The sequence below is a fragment of the Notothenia coriiceps genome, unplaced genomic scaffold (assembly GCF_000735185.1).
Source record: "Notothenia coriiceps isolate Sejong01 unplaced genomic scaffold, NC01 NC01_scaffold00018252, whole genome shotgun sequence".
NCBI lineage: Eukaryota > Metazoa > Chordata > Actinopteri > Perciformes > Nototheniidae > Notothenia > Notothenia coriiceps.
This window is the reverse complement of record NW_011350953.1, coordinates 531,865-557,591: the sequence shown is the minus strand read 5'-3', so window position 1 is coordinate 557,591 and position 25,727 is coordinate 531,865. Positions and strand designations below refer to the sequence as shown.

Here is a 25,727-nt window from a genome sequence, read left to right as displayed (position 1 = left end):
AGAGCTAGTGCGACGATTATATGATTTTCTTTGTTACATATGCAAATGTATTTGGATTTTGGGCTGTTAGTCGAATAAAATAAGCCATTTGAAGATGTCTCCTTCGGCTATCTGAAATTATAACAGACATTTTTACAGTGTTATGGACCAAACATTTATAAATTACCTAAGAAAATGTGTGGTGGTTAAGGATAATGAAAACAATTCTTAGTTGCAGCCTTACATCACATATCTACTTCCATCACAGTAAAGTCCTGAATAACAGCATGTTGGCACAATCTATAATGCATGTGCAACAGTGTAGGAGGAAGACCAATAATGACCAGTCAAGTGTGGGAGAGGCCTAATTGTGTTTGTCTGCTAACTTGTAAAAAAAGAAAAAGGAACAGAAAAAGTAGGCCTATAAATCAATAACACTTCGCCTCAGGATGAAGGAAGCTGCTCCTTACACTTCAGGAAGACCAAACATCCAGCAGTCCTCCCGGAAATGCCCATGCAATTGTCTTCAGGTCTCCTTGTTCGGAGATGAGCGGAGAGACGACGGCATTGCTGCTCCGAGACTGATCACTCACCCAGCCTCTTTCAACCCCAACCCCACCTCCCTCCCTCGTCATAAAACACGCACAACCACGCCTCCGGAGAGGCACGCACCCAAGCGCAGACTCACAGACACACCTCCTCCAGTCCTCCATCACACACAAACACACGTACACACACGCGAAACCAAGAGTGCGAGAGCATCGTCGGGTGAAGACAACATGTAAGGCAGGATGAGGCACGAGTGCTTTGCTCCGGGAGACTCACAGCAGGTCTGGTAGGAGAGAAGCTGCTCCTCGCAGGGAACAAGCTCCACCATGTCCCCCGCATCCGATCTGCTCACTGGCGAGGAGGTAAGGCCCCTCTCGTAAAATCTTTCCTTTTTAAAAAACTTAGCCGAACTCATTCCCTCTATCTCGGCGGGATCCATCCCGGTTTGAATCGGCTGCTTTCTTATTTATCAGCAAATGATGTCATTCGGGGCTCAAAGGCATTAGGTCAGCCGCAAAGGATGGAGGGCCGTTCGTGCCGCAGCACCAAAATAAAAGGGGTGCGTAGAGCAAGTATTTGGTAACGCTTCAAGGCTGAATGCGCCTCGGCATGGCCCCATGGGGACGTTTCAGGCGAATCTGCATCACATTTGGTATTGTCTCAAAAACCTTACAAAATGGAAGAATACAGTCCAAGTTTATAGTTTTAGTCTCACACTAACAACTCAGTCATTTTTTTATTTAACTGCATGAATAAAACATCACACAACAAAACAAATAAAGCACAGGAAAATAAAGCCTCTGGTTCTATAAATAAGCTATTATATCAATATTATGAGTTCATCTTCTGATAAGGTCAATGTAAAGTTGCACTTGTTGTCACAGATGGATTTTACCCACACACATACAACAATAAGCCAATTCTTTGGTTATTTTTTCAGACTGAATTTGTGCCCTAGCTCAGTTTGCAACTCCAGGAGTGTTTCTTTGCTGTGTGCTGTAGCCATGGAGACAATATGTGGCATGTGGTTTTACTTGTGCAAGAAAGTGTAGTCCCTCTATTCAAGAACACCCTTAGACCATGAGGATGAGTAGAGGAAGAAATGCATGTGTTTAGTTTGCCTGTCCTCTAATTTTAAATACGAATGTGCTATTTAGTCTTATCTTCTATCCTTGCTCATTAACACTTATATATATATATATATATATATGTATAAATATATTTATATACTAGAAAAGTAGAAAAGTGCGTGTCATGTGTGTCTTTGGTTGTCAGAAGTTTATATTGACCTATTTGAAACCTACATGATTATTTCAAATGTGTTATTAATCTCTAGTGGCACATATATACTGCAATGTGCCTATTGGGACTTGTAGAGCAGCTTAGCTGGGCTTTTCTTTACAGTAGCCTTGCTAAACCATCCATATCTCCTTTTACAACTTAATTTGATAAGATGTATTGGATAGCTGTTTGAGTGATGGTTATATACTGTAAATTGTAAAAGCGAACTACTCACTGAGTGTTCAGCCTTCCCATCCTGCACCTTATTTGGCCTATTTTGTTACGCTGTTTAATAACATTCACTCACCAAGGCCCTTTCCATCTCGCTGACATCTCACCTCATTCATTTAACCTCAGAGAATAAGGAGAATGAAAGCAAGATTAATCTAAGGAACTTTTTTCATCTATATTGGCAAGTTCAAACTTATAAGTACTCCGTCTTTATTTTTATATTATTCACTGATGGGGTATTAGTAATGAATTTATCCCTCCTACATTAGCACAAGTGACATGATATTTGTCCCAGATGGTATTCATATCATAATGACATTCAGCCATTAATAAGATATTACTGAGCATTAGTCACAGCGGTGATGGAGCAGCTGGTCATAGTACAATTACCTGTAGTTTTACGAACAGCAGACTTATTAGAAAATATATTTTTATTTAAGCATTTCACAACATTTGGTCATTTGCTCTTAAATTGCAATGCAGTTACTCCATACATTGCCTCTGACACACGAACACTATAACATGATTTAAAAGTATTTATTACTATCTAATGTAATTGGAAAATAATGCTAATAAGAAATATAAGGAGAAAGGGATTGATGTATGAACAAATTATGATCTTAAGTTTAGCTAATTCATCTTCCCACATAAATCGGTGATCTGTTATTCATTTGTAATGCTTTTACCTACTAACATTCATGCAAATCTAGAAACAGTATTTTTAAATGACATGAATAATCTGTGTTTGCAACTGTAGACATTTACTTTATTTTGATTTGGAGCAGCAAAATTCACATATAGGTATCTTATAATATGTCTCTGTAACTTTAAATTCGAAGTAAAGCAGAGAATAACAATGATGGTTTTTCTGTCATGGTTGCTCGTGTGTGAAAGGAGGTGATATTGAGGTGTGTTGTGGAGACAGGAGAGGGAGATGGTTGGTCAGTCCTCTCTCATCACGGTGAACAGATGGTAACTCAGGGTTAGCTCGTGGATGTGTGCCAACAAGGAAGCCCATGACACATACTGTACATCCATTGGGGAAACAGAAACATTATTGTCTTCAAATACAAATATTTCAAGGCCTTTAAAAATACTCAGGATTCTTGAAGCAGAGATTGACAGCAGTTGTGGTTACATCATTTATTTAATATTTGAATAATTCAAACGGTATGAATAAAATATGCTTTGTTGCACTGCCTTTGAAATGAAAAATATATAAAACAAGTATGCCCACTCAGACACACTAGAATGAAAATACACTTCTTACTGTAATGTTGTTAATTGGTTATATATATTTATATATATATTCAAGTTTCAGTTTACATTTAATATATGAACATCTGATTCAATGTGTTTAATACATTGTTGAATACAAATAATTGATTTGATGAATGATTTAAACATGTTAATTGCAATTTTGTTTCATAAACTCATGCGACTAGTTCTTTAAACAACTTTCTCTTTTTTGCAGAACATTTACCTCACCTCTGTACATTAAATTGCATTGAAATGCATTTGTTTTCTTCTCTCTCTTTTTTCTACAGGTTGTGTTGATCTTGAATCACAGTGAATGGAGGTTACTTTAAGATGACAAGAACACATCCCCCAGATATACTGGCATCAACTCTATATCAGGACTTCTCTAATCCCATCACCAACCACACCTTTTCTCTCCACTCCTCCCAGCAATGTGACTTGAAGATGATCGACAAACCAGAAATCATTAACAAAAGACACTGCCGCAGCTTTGACTTCATTGAGTCACTGGATGACCCACAGTCCCTCTCTTCGTCAATGGAGTACCCTTACAAGAGGACTGAGAATCCGACATTAAATAAAGACCAAATGTGGAATGGAATAGATCAACCGGGGTACTTGCGCTTTTCGTCTCCCGATCTGTTCAACACCAGACAGTTCCAGCAGCAAACCACCCAGGACAAAACAAGCAATCCTACATGGTCAGACTCTAAAAAGAGAACAAGATCTAGAAGTGCTCCAAGAATTAAGTCTACCCTCACTCCTGTGCCCATCTCAGTGTCTCCTCCCAGGGACAGGAACGGGAGGGATGCGTCTCAGGCTGCGTCAAATACTTCTGAAACACATAGAGAATCCTTCTCTTCAAATAAGGCTTTTTTGAATGAGGTGCACCCTATCAAACTGCAGCCTCAGTCTCCTCTCTATGTTTCAGACTGTTTTGATGGGAATAAACCAGATAAACCAGCTATAACCCCTCATGTCAGGTGCCGTGTGGACATTAAACCGGACGCTGCTGTACTGCAGCATACATCTAGGCAGGTTCCCAATGCACGGACTGATCATCCTTGGCAGAGATTCTCCCAGGCCAGTAGCAGTAGAGGTTTGTATGTACCTCGACAGATTGTCTCCTCTCCAACGCCCACTCCTAGCGAATGTTACAGTGGAGATTTTAGACAAGGATACCACTATACCACCAGTATGTCTCCCATCTCATACCAGCATCTAGACATGCAAAGAATGCCTTCACCAACAGCACCATATCTGAGTCAGGAACAAAGAGCTTACTCAAATCCTAATATACCAACTAAGTTCTTCTATACCGAGGACCCTGTTCGGTATCCTGTCCATCCCTACTCTAGAGCATACATTCAGGATGACCGGTCCAGTCTAACCAGCCATGGTAGTACAGTCACTAGTCAGTATGATCCAAGGACTCGATGGGTGCACACCCTTCCTGTCAGGTCCTATTTCACAGAAAACTTTTCTAACAGAGAGCCAGCACACTCTGTATATAATAGGCCTTACTCCACAAGTGAGGCAGGATCATACTTTTCTCAAACTCCGCTGTCTAGATCTTACTATGGAGAGGAGAACCGGTTTGATCCCTACCATATGAGTAACTCAAGGTTGTTTTATTCAAAACCATGCTCTCCTGAGGAGCAGTACTATCCACCAAGGTCATACCATACGGAGGGTCGTCGACGCCCGCGAATGTCGCAGGCCTTTTCAGATGACTGGTATCGCTCAAGTATATCTGGTTACTCTAACCAGTCCTCTCAGCTCACACCACCAAGAGTTAGGCAAGACCCCAGTATTCCTCCGTGGTTTACTAACAGCTGTTCGGAGACAAGTAAACTAGGAGCAGAGGTCAAAAACCACTCAAAGTCTTGGGACAATATTCTATATCCACGGCACGAAAGGGAGCAATCAGTGCCTCGTGGACGGAGCTATGAAAACCTGTTTCATCAAGCAAAGCAAGCACCATCCGTTGATGTGACATCACAGCCTGTTATTCTTAACCTCTCAAGTTCACCAAGGCGCTATGCTGCCCTTTCGCTCTCTGAAAGCTCTTTAGAAAGGGGCTCAAGCAATCCGTGGAGGAATACCAAGAGTGGCCACTGGTTTGTAACTCCTGAGATCACCATAACAGATAATGACATATCTGCCGGCAACAGAAAGCGGCGAGATGTGCACACTGTCAGCTGGGATATGTTGGACGGTGAAAAGAAACCATCTCAGAGAGTATCGCCTCCTAAGCAGCCACAAAACACACCTGACATAACCAAAGAGAGGAAACACAACAACTTCTCCCTCCAGCAGAGTCTAGAGCAACTGGATGAACTCTTAGCTGATTTGGTGATTGATTACAAACCACCAACTAGCAGAAAATCAAGCGTTGACCTTTTAGACCAACTGAAACAACTCATTACTGAAGATGACGGCAAAGACAGGGACTCTTCTGGTATTGAAAACTTCAACTCACAACTCCCATCCTCCAAATCCAGCCCAGACACACTCAAAGACCTTGATAGTGGATGTGATGCTTTTCAAAGGAGTGCAGAAGAATGTTCTCCAGACCATAGCACAGATGAAGACGACACTATGGTGTGCGCTAACAAAAAGTGCAACCGGGTCGAGAGCATGTTCAATGCCTGCTTGTACTTCAAATCATGCCACAGTTGCTACACGTTTTACTGTTCACGAAACTGTCGCAGGGATGATTGGGAGATCCATAAAGAGACCTGTCTGTATGGCCGGGTGACCAGCGTGTGCCGACACTCTCTTAAGTTCTGCAGAGAGAATTCAGAGATCCACAAAGCCTTCTCTCGCGTTGCTAAAGCTGGCTACCTGTCCAGGGGGAGAGGAGTTCTGTTTCTGGGTTTTGCTAATCCAGAGACAGCTGACAACTTCCTCCAAGTGGGGCTTGAGAGCCTCCTCATGTCTCCCACATACTTATCTCTCAGAGAGCTGGATGGCTTTAAGGACAACCTAGGCGAATACTGCAAGGATCTGCAGCTGGCAGGTAATGAGTATGACCCCAATGAATGTTTCCTTCTGAATGTATCTGTAGCTGTTGGTGAACTAGTGCCTAACAGACCTTCACCAAGGGTCCAAGCACCAACAGTTCGAAAATATGCAAAGGTTTCCCTGGCCTCCTCAAGCCCTGACAAAAAGGTACTCAGGAAGGATAGTGAAATGGAAACCCTCATCCTCACTCCGCCTCCAGGCACACCGGACATTGACAAAGAAGGGGAGAAGGGGAGGAAAGCCAGAGAGGTGTGCTTTGTCAACATCCAGCGGGAGCTCAGGACGAGAGGAGTCTTCCTCCGACACGAGTACCCCAAAATCTATAATCAGCTGTGTGAGTTTGTGGAGAGCAACAAAAGGTTCACTCCTACTACAATTTACCCAATAGATCGGAGAACAGGTAAACAGTTTATGTGCATGATCATGGCTGCGTCCGAGCCAAGAACACTGGACTGGGTGGGTACCCCTCACCTCTTGGATGATATTATATAGTAGAGCACTAAACCGTAAAGATTATGATGTCAGCACCTGTACATGCTGTAAATACACGGTGTTGTTTAGCAAATTTGACATTGGGAACATGTTTATATAGTATGTGACCAATCTCTCTTTCTGTCCCTCTCTTCTCTTATTTCTCTCTGTCTCCACACACACACACACACACACACACACACACACACACACACACACACACACACACACACACACGCACACTCACACGCACACGCACACAGGCCAATATGCTCTCACTTTTAAAGGTTGCCCTATGTTGTTGTTTTTGGCTTGGTTTGGATCCTGTTGCACTCAGAAGAGTTAATAGCCTGCATGTAGACTAGGCAAGTTATCCAGGTGTTTAAGATTTGAACGTGTATGTTTTGTGCAGTTTCAACTGACAATGTATGAAGCACACACTATTTATGAAGTACACATCTCAATGCCAACACAATATAGTAGGCACAGCCTGAAACATTCATCCATTATTGATTTCTCCAACAAATGTTATGTAAGAAATGTATATTATACCTTGTTACAGTGGTTGTAATATTACAGCTGTTTCTAAGTATTTTTTCCTAAGTATACTATAGTTATGTGGAAACTTTTTTATTATTGCCATATTCATTATTGTTTGATAGAATATGAAGTACAATCAAACCAACTATTTGTTTCCCACTTCATTAAGATTTTAAGTTGGAACTTATATCATCTTGTGGTAAGACTTGATGTCATTCTCGTAGGAATTGCTTTGTTTGAAAGTGGCCTTCTGTCGGAAAAAAAATGCATTTGACACAAGGCAATGTATGTAATGATTTAGCTATTTCTTAACGCTTGGGAGATCTTGACTTAGGATGTTTGAAATACTGATGTAAATGAACAATTATTTTGCTCAAAGCATGTTATTTTTATTCAGGTATTTTAATATGGATATTGCTTATAATAAAATGTATTATGTTAAAGAGAAACCATTTGATGCTTAGAAATAAAAGAGGTATATTATATATTATATATTGAATATTAGATAATTTGAACATCATGATCATGAGACCTTATTGTAACTAATACACCAGTTATTAAACTATATGCAATAAAAGAGCAATCTTAACATCTATATTGTAAAATGCTATTTTATTATGAATATTAAATAATTCCCTGGAGCCAAGAGCTGCAAAGACTTTGTTTGCACTAAAACATCAATTATAAAACAAGAATGTTCCTAACAGCTGCAGCACTGAACCCAGATATGATGCTATGCCTGCTTCCATTGCCGCTGTTGACTAATCTAAGGTTGCTCTTTTACTTGATTATATATATCTTTGTGCAAGACTTTCTGGAACTTTCTATTTTGTGATGTTTATAACCCATATAAATATATAATAAATGGAATTGAAAGATTTACCTTGTGGCTTTCTATTACTCATCCTCAATACTTCTTATTAGCTATTTGCAGGGTTAGTGTATTTTATGTTATTGGACTACCACCTAGTGGAAAATGCATGTATTACTCTTTTCTTTTCTAATAAGAGCAGTGCACCTTATTATTGATTCAAACGGACATAAAAAAATTTGAAACTTCATTTACCAGCTTGGATATTTATTTGAATAAACTTATTTTGTATGTATGCAGGAGTTACATCCAGCATAGTATAGTGGCAGAGTTACAATATAGGCCTATGGCATTATTAAGAATCCTTTACTGAACACATTTTATAAACCCAGTTATAAGTAAAAACTTAAAATAAAACCTAAAAACAACAACTGTATATCAGTAGTGTGTAAAATCCATAAAGATTATGAGCTATCTCAGAATATTTAATTTATTTTATGGTTTTTCAGCTCTGTTTGCAGCATTACATGTCTCATTTTCTATTTAAATAATTTGGGGGGGTCCAGTGCCTTGCTCAAGGACACCACGGTGGGGCAGGAGGTGAACTGGGACCTCTCCAAGTAGCAGTCCACACTCCATATTTTAGGTCTGGTCGGGGACTTGAACCGGCGACTCTACAGCTCCCAGTCCAAACCCCTACTGACTGAGCCACTGCCGATATTTTGGAGAGACTGAGAAGCAAACATTGTTATATTTCATGATGAAAACCATAGAGGGCCTCAACATTTAAGGTGAGGATATTCACAGAAATGAATTAGAAAAATCACATAAGATTACGTTATAGTGTGTGGTTTCAATGTAATTATCTGACAGAAATTGCAAGAAGTTACTCAAGTGAAAGTACAAAATATTAACATCAAAATAAACTTAAGTGTTAATTATATCTCACGTAATTATTCAAAATCTGCAAAGTAATAAAGGGATTAAACAAATGTAGTGGAGTAACAGCACACTTTTTTTTACCTCTGAAATGTAGAGGGGTAGAGGGAGGGGGGGGGGGGTTGCTAGTGAATTAATTTCATTTTTCCTCACAAACACTGCGCTAGTGGATTGTCAAAGGGGGAGCCTCGTTGCGTTTTTTTTTTTTAATTTTCCATTTTTATTTTGTAATCATCTCGCGACCCCCACTCGGGGTCTCGCACACTTTGGGAACCCCTGTTCTAGAGAAAGGGAGCTACAAGAACCCAAAATTGTACATTAAGTACAGTACTTGAGTAAATGTAGTTAGCTACTTTACACAGCTGTGTGAGGGTAAGGCATGAATGTTTTTAAGACTGTTTTCTGTTGGTAGGTAAAGCTTCCGTTAACAGGCCTTTGCGCATGCGGGTTGCGCAGGTCTCCTCGTGATGACAGCAAATGACAGCACTGTTCGCTCCTGCAGAAGCCAGGGTGAGACGGCTAACCGCCAGCAAACAGCTCGTCTGATCCGAGAAATCTGATGATCGGCTGTGTTTAGTTAAAAAGTGGACAACCAGTACACGCGTATAACGTTTGGTAAGTTGCTGAATTTAAGTTGGCATGTTTGTATTGATCATATTTGATCACTCAGGAGCTTGCAGCCTAAAGCTAAGCTAACGTAGCTAACTAGCTTAACGTTAGCTTACCCTAGTTTACTAGCAAGTGTTAGCCGTGTTTAACTAGGTTTACGTTAGCAGGCTGCTGTTGCGGTTAGCCAGAACACCAGTTTGCTGTCTGTTCACAAATCACTGCAGACACAATTGCCAACCAAGCTAACAGCTGGGTTTTGTTAGTTTCCGTCATAGCATTTAGCTGACCTAACGTTAACTACGTGTTTTATTTGATAAGATTCCGAGATCGTCTGGTGGTAATCAAAGCTGAGGTAACCTAGCAGTCACAGACCTGAACTTAAACTAACCATTTTGATTTGTTCAGTTAAATATCTGTTAACGACAATACCAGCAAATCAAGGACACTATACACTTGTATATTAGCACATACAAATGTTTCAGCTTATTGTGTCAATGTTCCCACCCTCATTCTGAGTGTGTGAGGGTAATGTTTAGCTAAAGTTGTTAGCCTAAAAACATAACCACTGAAACACTATTTGTAACGTTAAGGCTTGTAAGGCCTTGGGCAATAGCAGCATACTGCCATTTAACATAATTAATGTTTAAACACTGGATATTAACGATAAGATAAGATAGTACTTTATGGATCCCAATTTGGGATATTGTTGCTCTTAGTAGCATAGAGTAGTAACCGTAGTAATAAGTCATAGACAAATATATGTTATTTTATTAAGTTAAAAGGGTAAATATTTGCTGGGTTACTTCTTGTCAGACATGAGATTTTGCAGCTTTTCTCAGTTTTAGATTACAAAATTGAATAGGTTTGTGTTTTTCTCAGAAAGAATATTTTAATAATAGAATATTTTAATAAGTGCTCAGTGCAATTGTGACCCAACGCCTAAATTAAAGGAACATGCTATTATAACAACCCAAACATACAGTTATTACCTTGTTCTTTTCTGAAAACTGGTCCTGAATTACTGCCCATCACAAAAGCGCTACATTCTTTCCCCATGCCACATTACGAAGCAAATCATGCCTTTACATAATTTCCTCACAAGTTAGTGTCACTCACTTTGTTGTATGATTAAGTCTTAATCCTGGAGTGAGGCTTGGTCAACAGGAATTTCTTCTTCTTCTCTTCTTTCTTCTGTTTGATGGCAACATATTGCCTGGTTCACACTCTTTTTGCTTGCTAACTGGATTTCTCATAATTGATCAGAATAGGTTCATTGTATGTCTGGATACACAATACTAAAGCCCGACATGTATATTTATATATATAAATATACATTTCGCACAATATGCACTTTCCGCTGTTTACTTCACTCTTTCATGACAGAAATCATAAAGATTTTGGTTCGGGTAAAATGTTTGTCTTCATACTACACATTCCAATTTGGATGTTTTCATAATTTGAAGCCATATTCGTCCCTTTTTCATATTGAATGTCTTAAGCAAAAATACACTTTTTGGCCCATTTCCTTTCTCAGAGCCAACCTAATAGTTCATTCTGGTGCTCCTCATCAACTGGTGCAATCAAAGACCTCTAAGAGTAGGAATTTGCCCTCAAGACAGCAGATAAAATGACAGCACCTCAGGTAAACTGGGTTAAGTTCCATGATACCTGAGTCTGCAGTACAAGTCGTAACATTAAACCCCAGCCGATGATAGAACTGCTTACAGTGACCCATGTTAATGGTACATACTGTTATCCATAAAGCTTGCATGTTATTCCCTGTGATTAACTATATCCAAGCTGATAACAATGACAAACAACGTCGTTTAATCAGGAAGTCCAGCTTAAATACTGTTTTCTATACGCATTATCTAGGAGTCACGAGAATCGGTCTTATCTGCCCTCTCTACTGTGTTTGTTGTAGAAACATAGATTTAGCACGATTCTGCATTATGGTTTTTTTCAGTTGTTGCCACAAACAGAGCTTGTTGTGCCCAAACTGGAGGACATTATCAAACATTCCTTTTGGGGAGTGGTGGCCTTAGAGGGTTAAAGAAGTGAGCTTTGTGGCTATTATGTTGCTTATCAAGCCCACAGACTGGCAGGATACATCTGGGTGGTAGTAAGATCAAAATGCTCAAAGCTAGCTTTCAATGCTTGACAGTTATTATGGATTTCAATCGGCAGTCAGGGTTTAATAGCCAGCCCGAGTGGGGAGAAAGTTCACTCTCAAACCTCATGTACTTGGTCTCCTTGCTGAGCAATGTAAGACATTATCGGAAAGGGAAGTGTGAAGAGGATGTTGGCTCAGAAACATGAATACCTTTTTTGTAGAAAGTGAAATCCTTTGAACAGCTATAAAAAGCACTTTGTTCCGTTGGTCGGTCTGTGGGTGCGTGGGAAGAGTGGGCTGTGTTCCAAACACCTTTTACGGTGCTAGGATATTTACTTTAAGGAGTGCTGTTTTGATCTATGCATTTTCAAAAACCATATCCAACTTTTAAACCGTGTCACTACATAACTTGGAGTGAGACTTGCCTGTTGCATTTGAAATCCTCTGTGTTGTCTTTGACCTGTCTCTTATGATACCTTGTCGTTGTGATTATAGTGCTTACACCGATGTTATGGGTGAACCATTGGTCCTTTTTTGTTACTCTGGCTCTTCTGCCACAATCCCTCTCACACAACTACAAAGGTTGCAGATTATGCCTCACACTGTTTGGTTTCTCTTCTGCTTTAGAGTTCCTCAGTGCTCTCCATGACTGACTCACCAGGTGGCTTTATGCTGTTTTTGTGTTTGAGCTGATGGACACAGGAGGGCAGGACAAATGCCAGTTAACCTCTCTACTAACCACTTAATAGCCTAGTTGTTTTTCACTTCCTTCCAAGTATGTGAGGAATGTGCTTGTTTAAGAAACATGAGCGTATGTGGAAGTGCACCCTGAGTGTTCTCAGTAGCCAGTTACCTGTCAATTCATTCAGCTCTAAAATGAAAGCAAAAAATAAATCTAAGACAAAATGTATCTGTTTTATTAGCCTTTTATAAGATCCCCCCAGATCGATTGATATCCCCCCGAAAAGGGGTCTCCTTAAGTGCAGCTCCCTTTTGTGGTATCTTTTGGACTGCTTTTTTTTTTTAAACCAAAAAGCAGCTTGAAGAGCTTGGACATTTGTAAATTGTGATGGTTATTCTTCACACATTTCTGACAATTTAGAGACAAAATATCAGTTGATTAAATAGGAAAAATAAATGCAGATACTCAATAATGCAAATAAACATTAGTTTCACACCCAGTTAGCTCCCCACTCATGTTATCCTCATGACCTTTTTATGAGAAAAATGTACCTGCAAAGCAAAAGTAATTCCATTTATAATATTAATGACTTAAAATTATGAATCCATAATTTTTTTAATAGCAAATGTTTGTATTTTTTACTGATAAATAACTTATATTTCGTCAAATGCACCCAGGACGCAGCTGTATCCTGCTAAGAATATGCATTTTTTACAAATCATAAAAACAAACATTCGGAATGCGTAAAAGAGAGATTTTCAACTAAAATAAATTTTTTAACTTGACCTGTTTTTGACAAAAAGGATAACACTCTATCAGTCATTAGAGATCGGTTATCACAACACTGTTTATTCTTGGTTTGCCAAGGGAGTTCAATGTGGAGCCTATTATTATGCGTTTGAATCCGCATAACCAATTTGATTTGTCAGACACATCATATCTAACGTCGTGGTTGTCTGTTAGCTTGTGGACAATGGCACTGCCTTGCAGTCATTCCCACTCTCTGGCAGTTTTCTCCAGTCTAGTCTCATTGTCCTCCCAGAGCCATAACTCCACAGTTAAATCTGAGTTTGCTATGTTTGCATACAGCCACAAAAAGGCTTTTGTGCAAAGGATGCACCTAGAAATTATTCAGATTTCATGCACTCGGCTTGGTTTGTATGTCTTGGCTGTGTATATCTGGAAAATGAAAAGTGATTTGCATAATGTGCTATGTAGCATCTCCTGAAGCCTGTGAAAAGCGTGCTTTCGTTGTTGTCATTGAGGCAGCGTGTGAAGCACATGGAATGCAAATGATCACTTCCCTTGAATGACCCAAGCATCATGTAGTTACTTTCAAATACAGCTTTACTCTACTAATGAACATTGATACTGTTTGCACATTTTATAATCAATAGTACATTTCAACCACATTTTCCGAATCCTTACTTTCTTGGGTTTTTCTATCAGGCAAGTACACATACTAGACAGTCCCACAGCGTTGTTACAAGTTTAACGCTACATAGTTACAACAATGACATGCTGTTAAACTGACAGGGAAAATGCTGTTTTTACTCTTTGATTGACGTGTCTTTTGAAAAACATTCTGGGAGTACACTGTGTTGAATCTTAAAGGAATACTTCAGAATTGTTGTGATTTACTTACATTGGAGGACTTTAAGGAGAAAGATAAAAAATGATGGTCTGAAGCAGCAGATGTGTTATCATGATTTTTCCCATCACTTCTTAAATGTTTATCAATGTAAATGTCTGGCTAACGATTCCAAACCCAATCAACAATGATAGAAAACAGAGAAAAACAATAAGTCCTTTCAGTGAACAAGCCAGAACCAGAGATTGCTTGGTGTTTTTCTTTGAGAAATGACTTCAATAAGAATCCACTTTCAAAATGGTTATTATACCATTTTTGAGGATTGACTAATCCATTGCTTGTCTACTGTTTCAACTCAAAACAAAGCCTCTTTTTCATACATTTGTAGTTCCAATTCACCTGCTAAGATATCCCTAATGACATTATTTATGGTTATTTTTCAAACTTGACAAAGCATCTCCAGAGCCACAATGTACTTAATACCACATGCACACTGTACTATCCATGACAAATAAAGGTTTTCCTATTTACCACACCTGACTGTCAACACTTTCTTTTCCTGCTAATGTGACTTAAAGTTTTTTCCATTTCACATATTAACCTGATTTACCTGTTTTTTTGTGCTCCAGTGATTTACCTCTCTGCCTGTGTGAGCTGGTGAAGATGGTGAAGCCAGACATCCACACTCTGGCCCACCACCTGAAGCAGGAGCGGCTGTACGTGGCGTCGGAGAAGCAGCTGATCCAGAGGCTCAACAGTGACGTGCTGAAGACCGCCGAGAGGCTGTACCGGACCGCATGGATCGCCAAGCAGCAGAGGATCAACCTCGATCGCCTCATTCTCACAAGGTCAGACCGGTGTTCCTATTTACTGAAGTGATATTTTCCTGTGATTTCTCTTTTTATTTTGGTGTACTTATGTCAACAGAAAGCAATTTTGAATAAATGGCAGATAATATTATGCAGTAGGTTGTCAGCAAATAATGAAACTGAAACATTTCCGATGCTAAAACATGTTTCAAATTTGAGGATGTGGCAAATGTGAAAAAAAACTAAACAAGAAGATGTTTGATACTGTGTGGTGTTCTTGTGTTCACTTGGCCCTGTCACTACCGTTTAGATCAGTTGTCAGTTTCAGCCTGCAGTGTAAGAGCATCCCTGTTGAGCATGTGATATAATGCTTGTTCACGCTTGTCTAAAGGTGGATAGATGTCAGTCAGAGCTAGGTTGGAGGATATGTCGTCTTTCACCACAGAAGCCAGCAGAAACTCTTTTGGACCCACCCTGTCTGTAGGTGGGGCGAGATCCGGTTTTCATAGTGGAGAGAAATTACAGTATTATTATATAGTTGTTCGTACAAGGGATTATTTACGTTGTATATTAATAATGACACCACTTTTTTTTTTACAGTGCGGAGGCCTCTCCAGCGGAATGCTGCCAACATGCCAAAATGCTGGAAGACACACAGTTTGTTGATGGCTACAAGACTCTGGGCTTCCAAGAGAACATCTATGGAGAGTTCTTGGCCCGGTTGAGGGAAAACCCCAGACTGGTGGCTTCCTGTCTGGTGGCCGGGGAGAGGCTGAACCAGGAGCACAACCAGTGTGTCACCCATACAGTCTTCACCTCACTTTATGGCAACTGTATTATGCAGGAGGATGAGAGCTACCTGCTACAGGTCAGTAGCCTCAACTGTCTTTAGTGTTAGGGGTCGTCCACACCAAGAACCATAGATAATGATTACTTTGTCTTTTTATTTTATTTTATTCTATCTCAGGTGGATAGCAGAGTAAAGTGGTGAAGGATATTGTTGGGGTTACTTTCAGAGCCATTTACGATAGTAACACTGACAGCCAATCAAAACCCACCTGAATACAAAGGTGTTGTTCCACGCAGGAATGTAGATGAGTAAAATGGTCTTTGGAAATATTTGACATTTCAGTTAACATAACATTTCCTTATTGTGCAACAATATTAATTATTGTTTGTGACAGTGTAAGCTGACTATTTATAGTTATGATTATAGATCACGTTCTGGGTGTGGATGGCTCTTTACATATTGGTAAAACAATAATAGCCTTTCTGTAAGATGACATGTTTTTTATCTGATACAACTTTCTTGTCTTGCCATCTCCCAGGTGCTGCGTTACCTGGTGGAGTTTGAGCTGAAGGAAAGTGACAACCCTCGCCGTCTGCTGCGACGGGGAACCTGTGCCTTCAGCATCCTTTTCAAGCTCTTCACCGAGGGCCTGTATTCCGCCAAACTCTTCCTCACCGCCACCCTACATGAACCCATTATGCAGCTTCTGGTTGAAGATGAAGACCACCTGGAGACCGACCCAGCCAAGGTGACGGAGCGCCTCACCCCTGCCCAGCAGGAGCGCTTCGGAGAGAAGGGCTCCGAGGGCTACAAACAAAGGGTGCAGTCAGCGGTGGAGGACAACGAAGCTAAGCTAGTAGCTCTGGTCAACAAGTTTATCGGTTACTTAAAGCAGAACACCTACTGCTTTCCCCACAGCCTGCGCTGGATTGTGTCGCAGATGTACAAGACTTTGTCCTGTGTGGAGCGTCTGGAGGTGGGCGAGGTGCGCACCATGTGCACCGACCTGCTGCTGACCTGCTTCATCTGCCCAGCTATAGTCAACCCGGAGCAGTATGGAATCATCTCAGACGCCCCCATCAATGAAGTAGCTCGCTTCAATCTAATGCAGGTTTGTGGCAAAGCATGCAACCAATACACATATCATACATTTGGTAATCATTATACAGTATTGATTCATTTTGCATGTCATTTGTTACACAGGTGGGGCAGCTTTTGCAGCAGTTGGCCATGACTGATAATGATGCAGACCCAAGGCGGAAAAGCAGTTTGGCCAAATTTGATAAGGTACAAGAACCATTGGGAAGTTTAGTTAAATCGAACCTAAGCACAACACAATTTTCTCCTTGTACTAATTTATACTTGTATGTCTCTGTCTCCAGAGTTGTGTGGCTGCTTTTCTGGATGTGGTCCTTGGAGGAAGAGCAGTCGAGACCCCACCCATGTCCTCAATGAACCTCCTAGAAGGCCTCAGTAGGACTGCGGTCTATATTACACATAATCAGCTGCTTGTGCTGGTAGGCTTTTTTTTTTTTAATTGATATCCAAATGTGACATTAGCATACCGTTTGATAGTTTGATTTATTTTGTGTTGTCAACCGCTACAGGGTAGAACAGTAACTGTTTTCCCCTCATAAATTACCATTACAGCTTCTCTGCATTTGGCATATGCTTTATCATTGCTCAGCTTGACCTATGGTCACACTACTTAATTTTTTTGGTTTTTACAAGTAAATTCTTTGCAATTCACACATGACAATTTAGGATGAGTCATTTTTACTGGAATGCCAATGACGTTATGCGAAAGCTTAAAGTGGACCTATCATGCTATATTTGAAACATATATTATAGGGCCATCCCTATATAAAACATGTCTGTGAATTTTTTTTTCTAAATACCAAACAGATCATGCATTTTAGCCATGCCTCATTTCGCTCTATTTGCTCTTTTCCAGCCCTGTTTTTGCAAGAGCTGATTCTGCTTTTGTGGCAGACTACAGCGCCACTTACAGGCCTGGCATATGTACTACAGCGTCTCCAGCGCTTTCAAGCGGTCTCTCATTCCCCTGATAGGTGGAGAGTTGCCCATATAGGCGGAGCACCCCTTTTCTGACGTCATAACAATTCAAATAATAATCAGCTCCGTTGCAGCCCCGTTTTTAGAGATTTGGGTATGGAGGAAAAGAGAGAGGGTTGTGTTTTCTGACACTTGGTGAGTTCCCTGACACACTGGGGACACATATTCATGTATAAAAGACGTACAAAGGTGCATTTTGCATGATAGGTCTCCTTTAACTACACTGTTGCAATCTGTTCCAAGTCATTTGTCAAAGCAACCCACACGTACATAAAAATAGGCCAGATAGTCTTTGTGAATTGCAGATTAGTCAGTCGCAAACAACGCAGAAATGTGTCTTGAATTAATTTACCTTATGACTCTAGTATGACCTCAACGTGCATATCTATTGATACATTACTATGTTTATGTCAAGACTTATGGCAGCTCAAGAGCCATTTTGTTCATTTGAAAATGAAGAAAGACATTTGTGTCTTTAGTATTGATTATATTTCTCCCTTCATTGTGAAACACCTTTCATTAGTGAACTCTAATAAAGCCATGTTGTGCCAGCAACAGTTAAAGCTTAGGCAGACTTTGACAAGTGCAAACTTGTCATCTCACACCCTTCCTCGAAAAACCTGTTGAATTCCAAAAATGTTTCCCATGTCCTGCATAGGTGGACTTTGTACGGAATGTGATGGCAGGGGACCACCTTCGGGAGGAGGAGCACATGGCTCTGGAGACTCTGGTAGCCAATGTGCCCCAGTCCCGAGCTGTGAAGAGCAACAGTCTGGAGCTCACTCCCTCCAACACCCCCCAGCTCTCCCCCGCTACCACTCCTGCCAACAAGAAGAACAGGCTCCCCATAGGTACCTCCTCATGGCCTCTGAGCCTCTTTCTCCTTGCCACGTCTAAAAATAGATATGTTATTGTGCTAAATGTTGGAACCTCTTGTTTCCTGATGCGAGGATCCAAAGGACATTTTCCTTTTTTAAGGAATATCACAATTTGAAACAAGAACCGAAAGGTAGAACTGTTATATTTGACCTAATGGGAAGCAAAATAAACAAGTAGAATTGAGCGGTGATGACTAGTGAAAGGCCTGTGTTTTATAAGAAGCTAATGAGCTTCTTCTCAGCTTGTTATAAAGATAATTAGCATGGCCTGGATTGAGGCTCAATTACAGAAATGACAACCAATTAAATTACCAAATATAAATGGACTCATTTTAATTGGAATGGATGGAAAAGATGCATAGACTACCTTCATTAGCATTCTGAAGACAAATGATGTTGTAGCAACACCCCCTTAATTAGAAATGAACCACTTGTACACGCTACTCTGAAATGACATTTATACACACACTCTTGACTTGATACTTGAAATACTTTAAAGATTCTGAGATGTACTCTGTATTCTTTCTCCAACTCCCTACCTTTTGTCCTTCTCCTTTCCCCCTGTGCTGCCATTGACCAGGACAACACTTAGCCGCTATAACATCCTGGGACCCCACAACCACCACTCTGTCTGCTCACATTCCATTAGTTACCCCTTTTGGTGGGTAGCATGTCGGTCGTGTTAGAGCAGGAGAGAACTTAACCCATGAAGCTGTTGTTTACCAAGTGGCGCATTAGATAAGACTCATCTCGTGCTAACTGCACTCTCACTGCTTCGCCACTGTTACCTAGCAGCACTGTTGTTGTCCATTTGCTACCACCCTGCTTGCTTTACCCTGCTCTGTGCGTTGGCCCTTTATTACACCTAAAATGTTTTTGTCACTTGTTTTTGTTATAAAGTTGTCCCCCTTTTTGCTTCTTCATTCAGCTGAATATGGCTTTTCACTACCAGGTAGAGTCAGGGGAAAATGTATATAGTCCACCTTTCCTCTTTCTAGTCTGTGCCCGAGTTGTGATCAGAATAAGAGAGTAGTGCTCTGATGTGTTGTGGTTGAGTTCTAAACAGCACTCTAGCATCCACTTATTTCTGAGAAAGTAAAGGCAAATCAATTTATAGTGGCTTTACAAGCAGTATATTGGTTCTTCTTGTTTGTAAATGAATTGGGAGACATAGTGTTCCAAGACCTCTTAGCTATTTGAAACTTGAGATAATGTGTTGTTATTGGAGGATTTAGGATGTAACCACATCCTTCTAATTTTCTTCAAATACTTAATTCCTTGTTCATGCTTTGATGGAAGCATGGTTCAGAAAAAACACAATCCAGGTTAAGTGTCATGTGGTAAAATGCCTTGATTGCCTGTTATATCATTCTCTTGAGATGATTGGAGAAGTTAGAACCAGACATCCCATGTGAATCCAGAACCTCAGTAGACTTGTAAAGTACCTTTTTACTTGAACATTTTTTTAAATGAATCCACTGGATCGAGCTAAGTTTTCAATTCCGTGTGCTACAGCCACATACGGCTAAAATATCTTAGACTGGTCTTTAGAGTGGTATGAGTATCATGCGCTGCTTAAGTGTTTCATTATGTTAGCGCTTCCATTTATACCCCAGAAACATTTTGAAAGCAGGTCAGTGGGTTTCAGTTTGGGACATACCAAATGTTTAAATAATATGGCATGAATAGCGTCATCAAGCAAATCATGTGCTTTTGTCTGTATCTGTTTACAGTGTGTAACCATAACAACTGGAACAACTATTTTCATACTTAACAAAGTAATCTTCCTCCTAAAATAAAGCTTAGTGTTTATTATATACTAACATCTAAATATGAGATATAGACTTGTCTTTAATGTCACACCGGTGCACCGTGTAATTTGATCATAAAAACGTTAAATCTGACAATATTTGTGAAACCAAAAAAAGACATTCAGCAGCTCACTTTTTTTGACATGCTATTGGTGTGACATAACAGACGGGTCTTGGTTTTATAGTTTCACGCTTAAGGCTGCAGCTTTTAATTCTCATGAAAACATAACGATATATGTTGTTCTGAGTGCCCTCAGACAATAACAGTGGTTTAATTCCCTCGACCCAGCATCTGCTCGCAGCCGCAGCCGTACCAACATAGCCCAGGAGGGGGAGGCAGAGGCCAGCTCCCAGGAGTCCCTGCAGGAGCTGATGCCAGAGGATGTGCTGGTGATTTCACTTGGAAATGGTCCTCAGTCGGTCCCTGGGATGATGTCAGAGAATGAGGTAATGTGACTTGAATGAATGTACTCATTTACAGGAGAGATTATGATGTGATAAATTCACTGTCATATCTTTTTCTGTCGCTGAAAGACTTCTTAGAGTCGGTGTCGTGAATTTGTTAAGAGCCTTGTATCTCATGTAGAAGCACCTCCCTGATTCAAGTGTTTCCTGCTGTCTTTGAATGAGAAACAAAGGTCTACAAAGAATGACTCATGGCAAGGCGAGATAGCAACCAAAAATAAGTGATCTTTTTTTAATGTATGCTCTTTCGCTCTCTCCACTGTTCTCTAGGTTTTGAACCTGCAGATGGCTGATGGGGCCCAGGGGGACGGCCATGCTGATGATACCAAGCTGCATGGTAAACCAGACAAAACTCTACGCTTCTCCCTCTGCAGTGACAACCTGGAAGGCATCTCAGAGGGTCAGTCTGCAGTCTGATGCTACATGGAGGGCAAACATGAGAAAAACATATTGCTGCTATGTTTATGAGTGATATCAGACCACTTGAAAGTAGTGTTTTTGGTTTGTGGAAGCACATTATTGTGATTATCGTCCCATCTGATGTTTTTGTCACTGTTATATGGACACAACAAACAAATGAACAAACCAACAAGAGAGAGACTATGATGCAACTCCATTTCACACTCAAATATGACTGATTAGTTAGTGACATTTTGTATTTATTATTTCCCCCTCAGGTCCATCCAACAGATCTAACTCTGTTTCGTCTCTGGACCTGGAGGGAGAGTCTGTCTCTGAACTGGGAGCCGGACCGTCAGGGAGCAACGGGGTGGAGGCGCTACAGCTTCTAGAGCATGAACAGGGTATGCGTGTGTATTTTTTAAATTCTACAAAAAAAGTTGGAAGTGAAAATAGGAAAAGAAAGATGCAATGTTTATAAAGCACTGAATGGTTTAGGCCCTAAATACATTTCTGACCTCCTGCTAAATGATGAGCCATCCAGATCTCTCAGGTCTTCAGGGACTGGTCAGCTTTCTGTCCCCAGAGTCAGAACTAAACATGGAGAAGCAGCGTTTAGTTATTATGCTCCAAATATCTGGAACAAACTCCCAGAAACCTGCAGGTCCACTACAACTCTGACTACTTTTAAATCCAGGCTGAAGACTTTTCTTTTTGCCGCTGCTTTTAATTGAAACTGAGCGGTTGTGTTTCGTTTTTGGTTAATGAACATTTGGGGCTAGTAACCCCAGGGAATCAGTGTCTGGGGACTTTGTCCTGGCTGGTTTTCTCTGTGTATGCTGCTCGGGACGTATGTGCCATACAAGCGTACACAGCTCATGTTCGGAGAGACCTTAAAGAAAGGCATCAGTAAAGTGGAACTTCTATATGAACTATGCATATCTTAAACTGCACTGTAACTTTTTATTCATGTACTTTTTATTTTAATGTTTCTTTTATTATCTTTTCTTTTTAAAGACTGTTTTTAAATGCCTTTGTCTGAATGTCTTTCATTTTTGTAAAGCACCTTGAATTGCCTTGCGTTGAAAGGTGCTATATAAATAAACTTGCCTCTCCTTGCCTTGCCTAATATATAATGTATATCATATAATGTGCAGGCTCTGTCTAACATCCTTTGTGTCTCCTTCAGCCACCACCCAAGACAACCTGGATGACAAACTGCGCAAGTTTGAGATCAGAGACATGATGGGTCTCACCGATGATCGGGACATCTCTGAGACGGTCAGCGAAACCTGGAGCACCGATGTGCTCGGCAGCGACTTTGACCCCAACATGGATGAAGATCGGCTGCAGGAAATAGCAGGTGGGGCATGGCTTTCTGTACTTCCTCATATTCACTCCCTGCGTAAGAAGGCAAATTGATCAATCTACACAGCCTGTGAGATCATTGCACATTGTATGAGATGAATGGGAATCTTACCTGGCTTTTCATTAAGTAGATTAAGGGAAATGTCCTCACCTTGTGGTATGTAGAGGAAATAGCAGATTTTCAGTGCAGCATAGGTTCTATAAAGAAACACAGATACGGAACTGCTCATATCTGTTATTGTGATAAAAAGTCATTTTAATTTCCATTACAACATTCAAGTACAGCTTAAAGGAACTAAATATGCCTTAGTTTCTAGTTGTGTTTGTGCAAATGGAGTTTTTATTAAATAGGTCCATTGATATTCCAAATTCAGTGCTCTGACAATTCACTGTCAAATGTTATATTTAAACAATGCTTAGTTGCTCAGTTTTTATGATTTTCAATAGAACAAAGAAACTGCATAATCTTTTACTTTTATAATGAAGGTTCAAGCAAAAACTGCCAATTGTATACCCATTGTCTGTTTCCTTCTACTGCCACTGACTTTTAGATGTTACTGATTATGCAATTATCTTCCAATCTTGTAAACTGCAGTAATGAATTGGAGGCGTTCAAATAGAAATTGGACTCAAGGGGCAAAACAAGTTGATTTCTACATGTCTCTGGAAGTGTATCCTGAAGATAGCTTGCATCATCACAGTGACGGTGTCTAATCGAGTAAATACATGCATTATCATAATATGCTGATTTATATCAAATAAAAAAAATCTTCAGTATATATCTGAGGGCAGATTTAACCTCTGCACTATTTTGAGCAAGGACTCTAACTGTTAGGCACAGGTTGTACAAATCCGAAGTCCATCTAATGTAAATCTAGCCGTATACAGAATATTTGAGTCTTTACATTTATTTTCCTGCCTCCTTGCCTCAGCCTCTTTTTCCTTGCAGCCTTCCCCCTGCCCATCTCGCTTTCCTTCTGTCTCTCTGACATTCACTCTGTCCCTGCAGTCTTATTGACCTTGGTTCCTTCTCATTTGCATCCTCCATTTTTCATTCTTCCGAATATGGCGTTCGGGGACTTTTCCATCATTAAGTGAATTTACAGCGATTTCCTTATGTGTTTTCTCCAAGGGATTGGGTTATGAGATGCACATTAAATATCCATTAATACCTCATTATCCCACTGATAAGATTACCATGATAATGAGGCAGAAATTCTAATTGTTTCACTTCTTGTTGTGCCACTCATTTAATCATCCACCTGAAAGACAAGTACTCTGCGCCCCTACCTTGAAGACTGTAAACACGGACAGCGGGGGTAGAGCTCTCCCACCGCCAATGAGAGCCCTACCCCCGCCAACATCATCACACACTGTTGCCTGGCTGCTGGCATGCATGCATGCGCGCTCATGGCGTGTGTGTGCCATGATGTGGAAGCGAGACATTCCGGGGGGCGCAGCTACCACAGGTCGACTCTTTGGTCTTGAGCCTTGGCCAGTGACTCCTACTCACACCTGCTAGCTCCTCCACATTCTTCCGCCTTGTTAAGCCTCGGCTTTCCAAATGGAGATGGAGGGACTCCGTGCTGAGGACTTTGTGGGGGGGGGGGGTGGGCGAAGCGGTAATTTGGTTGTGAGTAATGCTAGGCAAAATCAACAGCTCAAAGTCATGGCCCTGGAGGCCGAGGCAGGGTGAGATATTACCATTAACCTCTGACCTTTGGCGCAGTGGTGTATGTGCCTGTGGGTCCCAGCATGCAATGCACGTGACCTCCAACTCTCTCTGTGTGTCTGTATGCAGAGCTCACTGTCACTGAAGCCCCATCCACTCACTATTCAGAGGGGCTTTTTCTACGGTTTATAATTATCTCTGGCCGTTTCACTGTGTTTTTGGAAAACTGAGACCTCTAGGCATACTGTAAATACGATGGAACGGGTTTAATTAAAATATAACGAAAAAAGCAACACAGTCGGTACTAAGGGATCACAATCACCCCCTAAATACGTGGATTAAAGGAAGATATATTATTTTAGGGGAATGTCAGTCATTCATCAGGAAAACATGCCAAACATTTGCTAGTCCCAGTTTTAATTTGTGAGGATTTTCTACCTTTTTCTATACTTACATAGTTGAAATTCGTTTTATTGCAAAAATAGAAGTTTGAATAAACAATTCATAAGAAAAACATCATTTTTAACCCAAACTATTTTATTGGCGTCATTTGTGTATTTGCAATTTCAAGTTCACATTCAAATCTGAATAATTTATTAGAACTAATTACAGAATATGAATCAACACCAGTGCTATAACAACACACAGAGGCTTGCTAGAGTACGAAAAAGGTGACTTAAAGATGACTTTGTAACGATGCAGGTGACCTCTTATTTTCCAGACAAATCAAAGCTGGTTCATTTTGATGAAGGAGGTTAACTCTTTGTCTCTCTCCCTCTCTGTGCTCTCAGGGGCCGCTGCAGAGAACATGCTCGGCAGCCTGCTGTGTCTCCCTGGCTCCGGATCAGTGCTGCTGGACCCCTATGGCTCCACCATCTCAGAGACCACCAGCGAGGCCTGGAGCGTGGAGGTCCTCCCCAGTGACTCAGGTAGGGATCCAGGTTCGTTCTTTTCTTTTCTACTGTTCTTTTCTTTGGTTATTGTGTTGATCCGTCCACTCCCTCTTCTGGATGCATGCATATTTATGTTTGTTGGATATAGTGGGGGTTGGGACACCAGGTGTGTGCATCTGTCATCATATTTGTGTGCACTAGCCTGTCTTTCAGGGCCGATCTGCGTGTGCCAGTAAAAGGCAGAACAGGGTTTCCTTAGAGGGACCACCAGGTGTGTTTGCACCTGTGGTGGAGCAGCGGGAGGGAAGCAAAAGGACAGCAGCTGTCCTCCGTCAGTTTACGTCAGTTTTTTATACGACTAGACTTAACATCGCTTTTCTCTGAGGCTGGTGTTTACATAGTGTACTGTTGTGACACACAGGGCATCAGTCTACGTCAGTTGTCAATCCACATTCATAAACAAACTCATGAATTATACTCTCT

The 25,727-nt window shown here is 40.7% G+C and overlaps 2 protein-coding genes across 13 annotated transcripts in view; both read left to right on the top strand.

Annotated features, from left to right (window-relative positions):
• Positions 1–667: 667 nt before the first annotated feature.
• On the top strand, positions 668–8,218 carry unm_hu7912 (un-named hu7912). Its single transcript, XM_010777581.1, has 2 exons — positions 668–890; positions 3,588–8,218. Exon 2 carries the CDS (start codon positions 3,631–3,633, stop codon positions 6,817–6,819), a length of 3,189 nt encoding a protein of 1,062 aa, XP_010775883.1. The 5' UTR covers positions 668–890; positions 3,588–3,630; the 3' UTR covers positions 6,820–8,218.
• Positions 8,219–9,541: 1,323 nt separating this feature from the next.
• The window catches only part of gapvd1 (GTPase activating protein and VPS9 domains 1), a 29,121-nt gene continuing 12,935 nt past the window's right edge, over positions 9,542–25,727 (top strand). For 6 of the 12 annotated variants that reach the window (XM_010777570.1, XM_010777580.1, XM_010777575.1 and 3 more), the window contains exons 1-13: positions 9,542–9,703; positions 14,713–14,931; positions 15,493–15,760; positions 16,221–16,793; positions 16,886–16,969; positions 17,065–17,199; positions 18,417–18,609; positions 19,217–19,297; positions 20,737–20,894; positions 21,183–21,312; positions 21,590–21,715; positions 22,501–22,674; positions 25,143–25,292. In XM_010777570.1, coding sequence (XP_010775872.1) covers positions 14,747–14,931; positions 15,493–15,760; positions 16,221–16,793; positions 16,886–16,969; positions 17,065–17,199; positions 18,417–18,609; positions 19,217–19,297; positions 20,737–20,894; positions 21,183–21,312; positions 21,590–21,715; positions 22,501–22,674; positions 25,143–25,292 — 2,257 coding nt within the window. In that variant the 5' untranslated portion in view covers positions 9,542–9,703; positions 14,713–14,746. The remainder of the gene's footprint in view (positions 9,704–14,712; positions 14,932–15,492; positions 15,761–16,220; positions 16,794–16,885; positions 16,970–17,064; positions 17,200–18,416; positions 18,610–19,216; positions 19,298–20,736; positions 20,895–21,182; positions 21,313–21,589; positions 21,716–22,500; positions 22,675–25,142; positions 25,293–25,727) is intronic. The other 6 variants (XM_010777573.1, XM_010777576.1, XM_010777572.1 and 3 more) reach the window with 3 other exon arrangements.

Bases quoted from the DNA above. Each gene is read 5' to 3' on its own strand.
- unm_hu7912 (XM_010777581.1), top strand. From the start codon at position 3,631: ATGACAAGAACACATCCCCCAGATATACTGGCATCAACTCTATATCAG.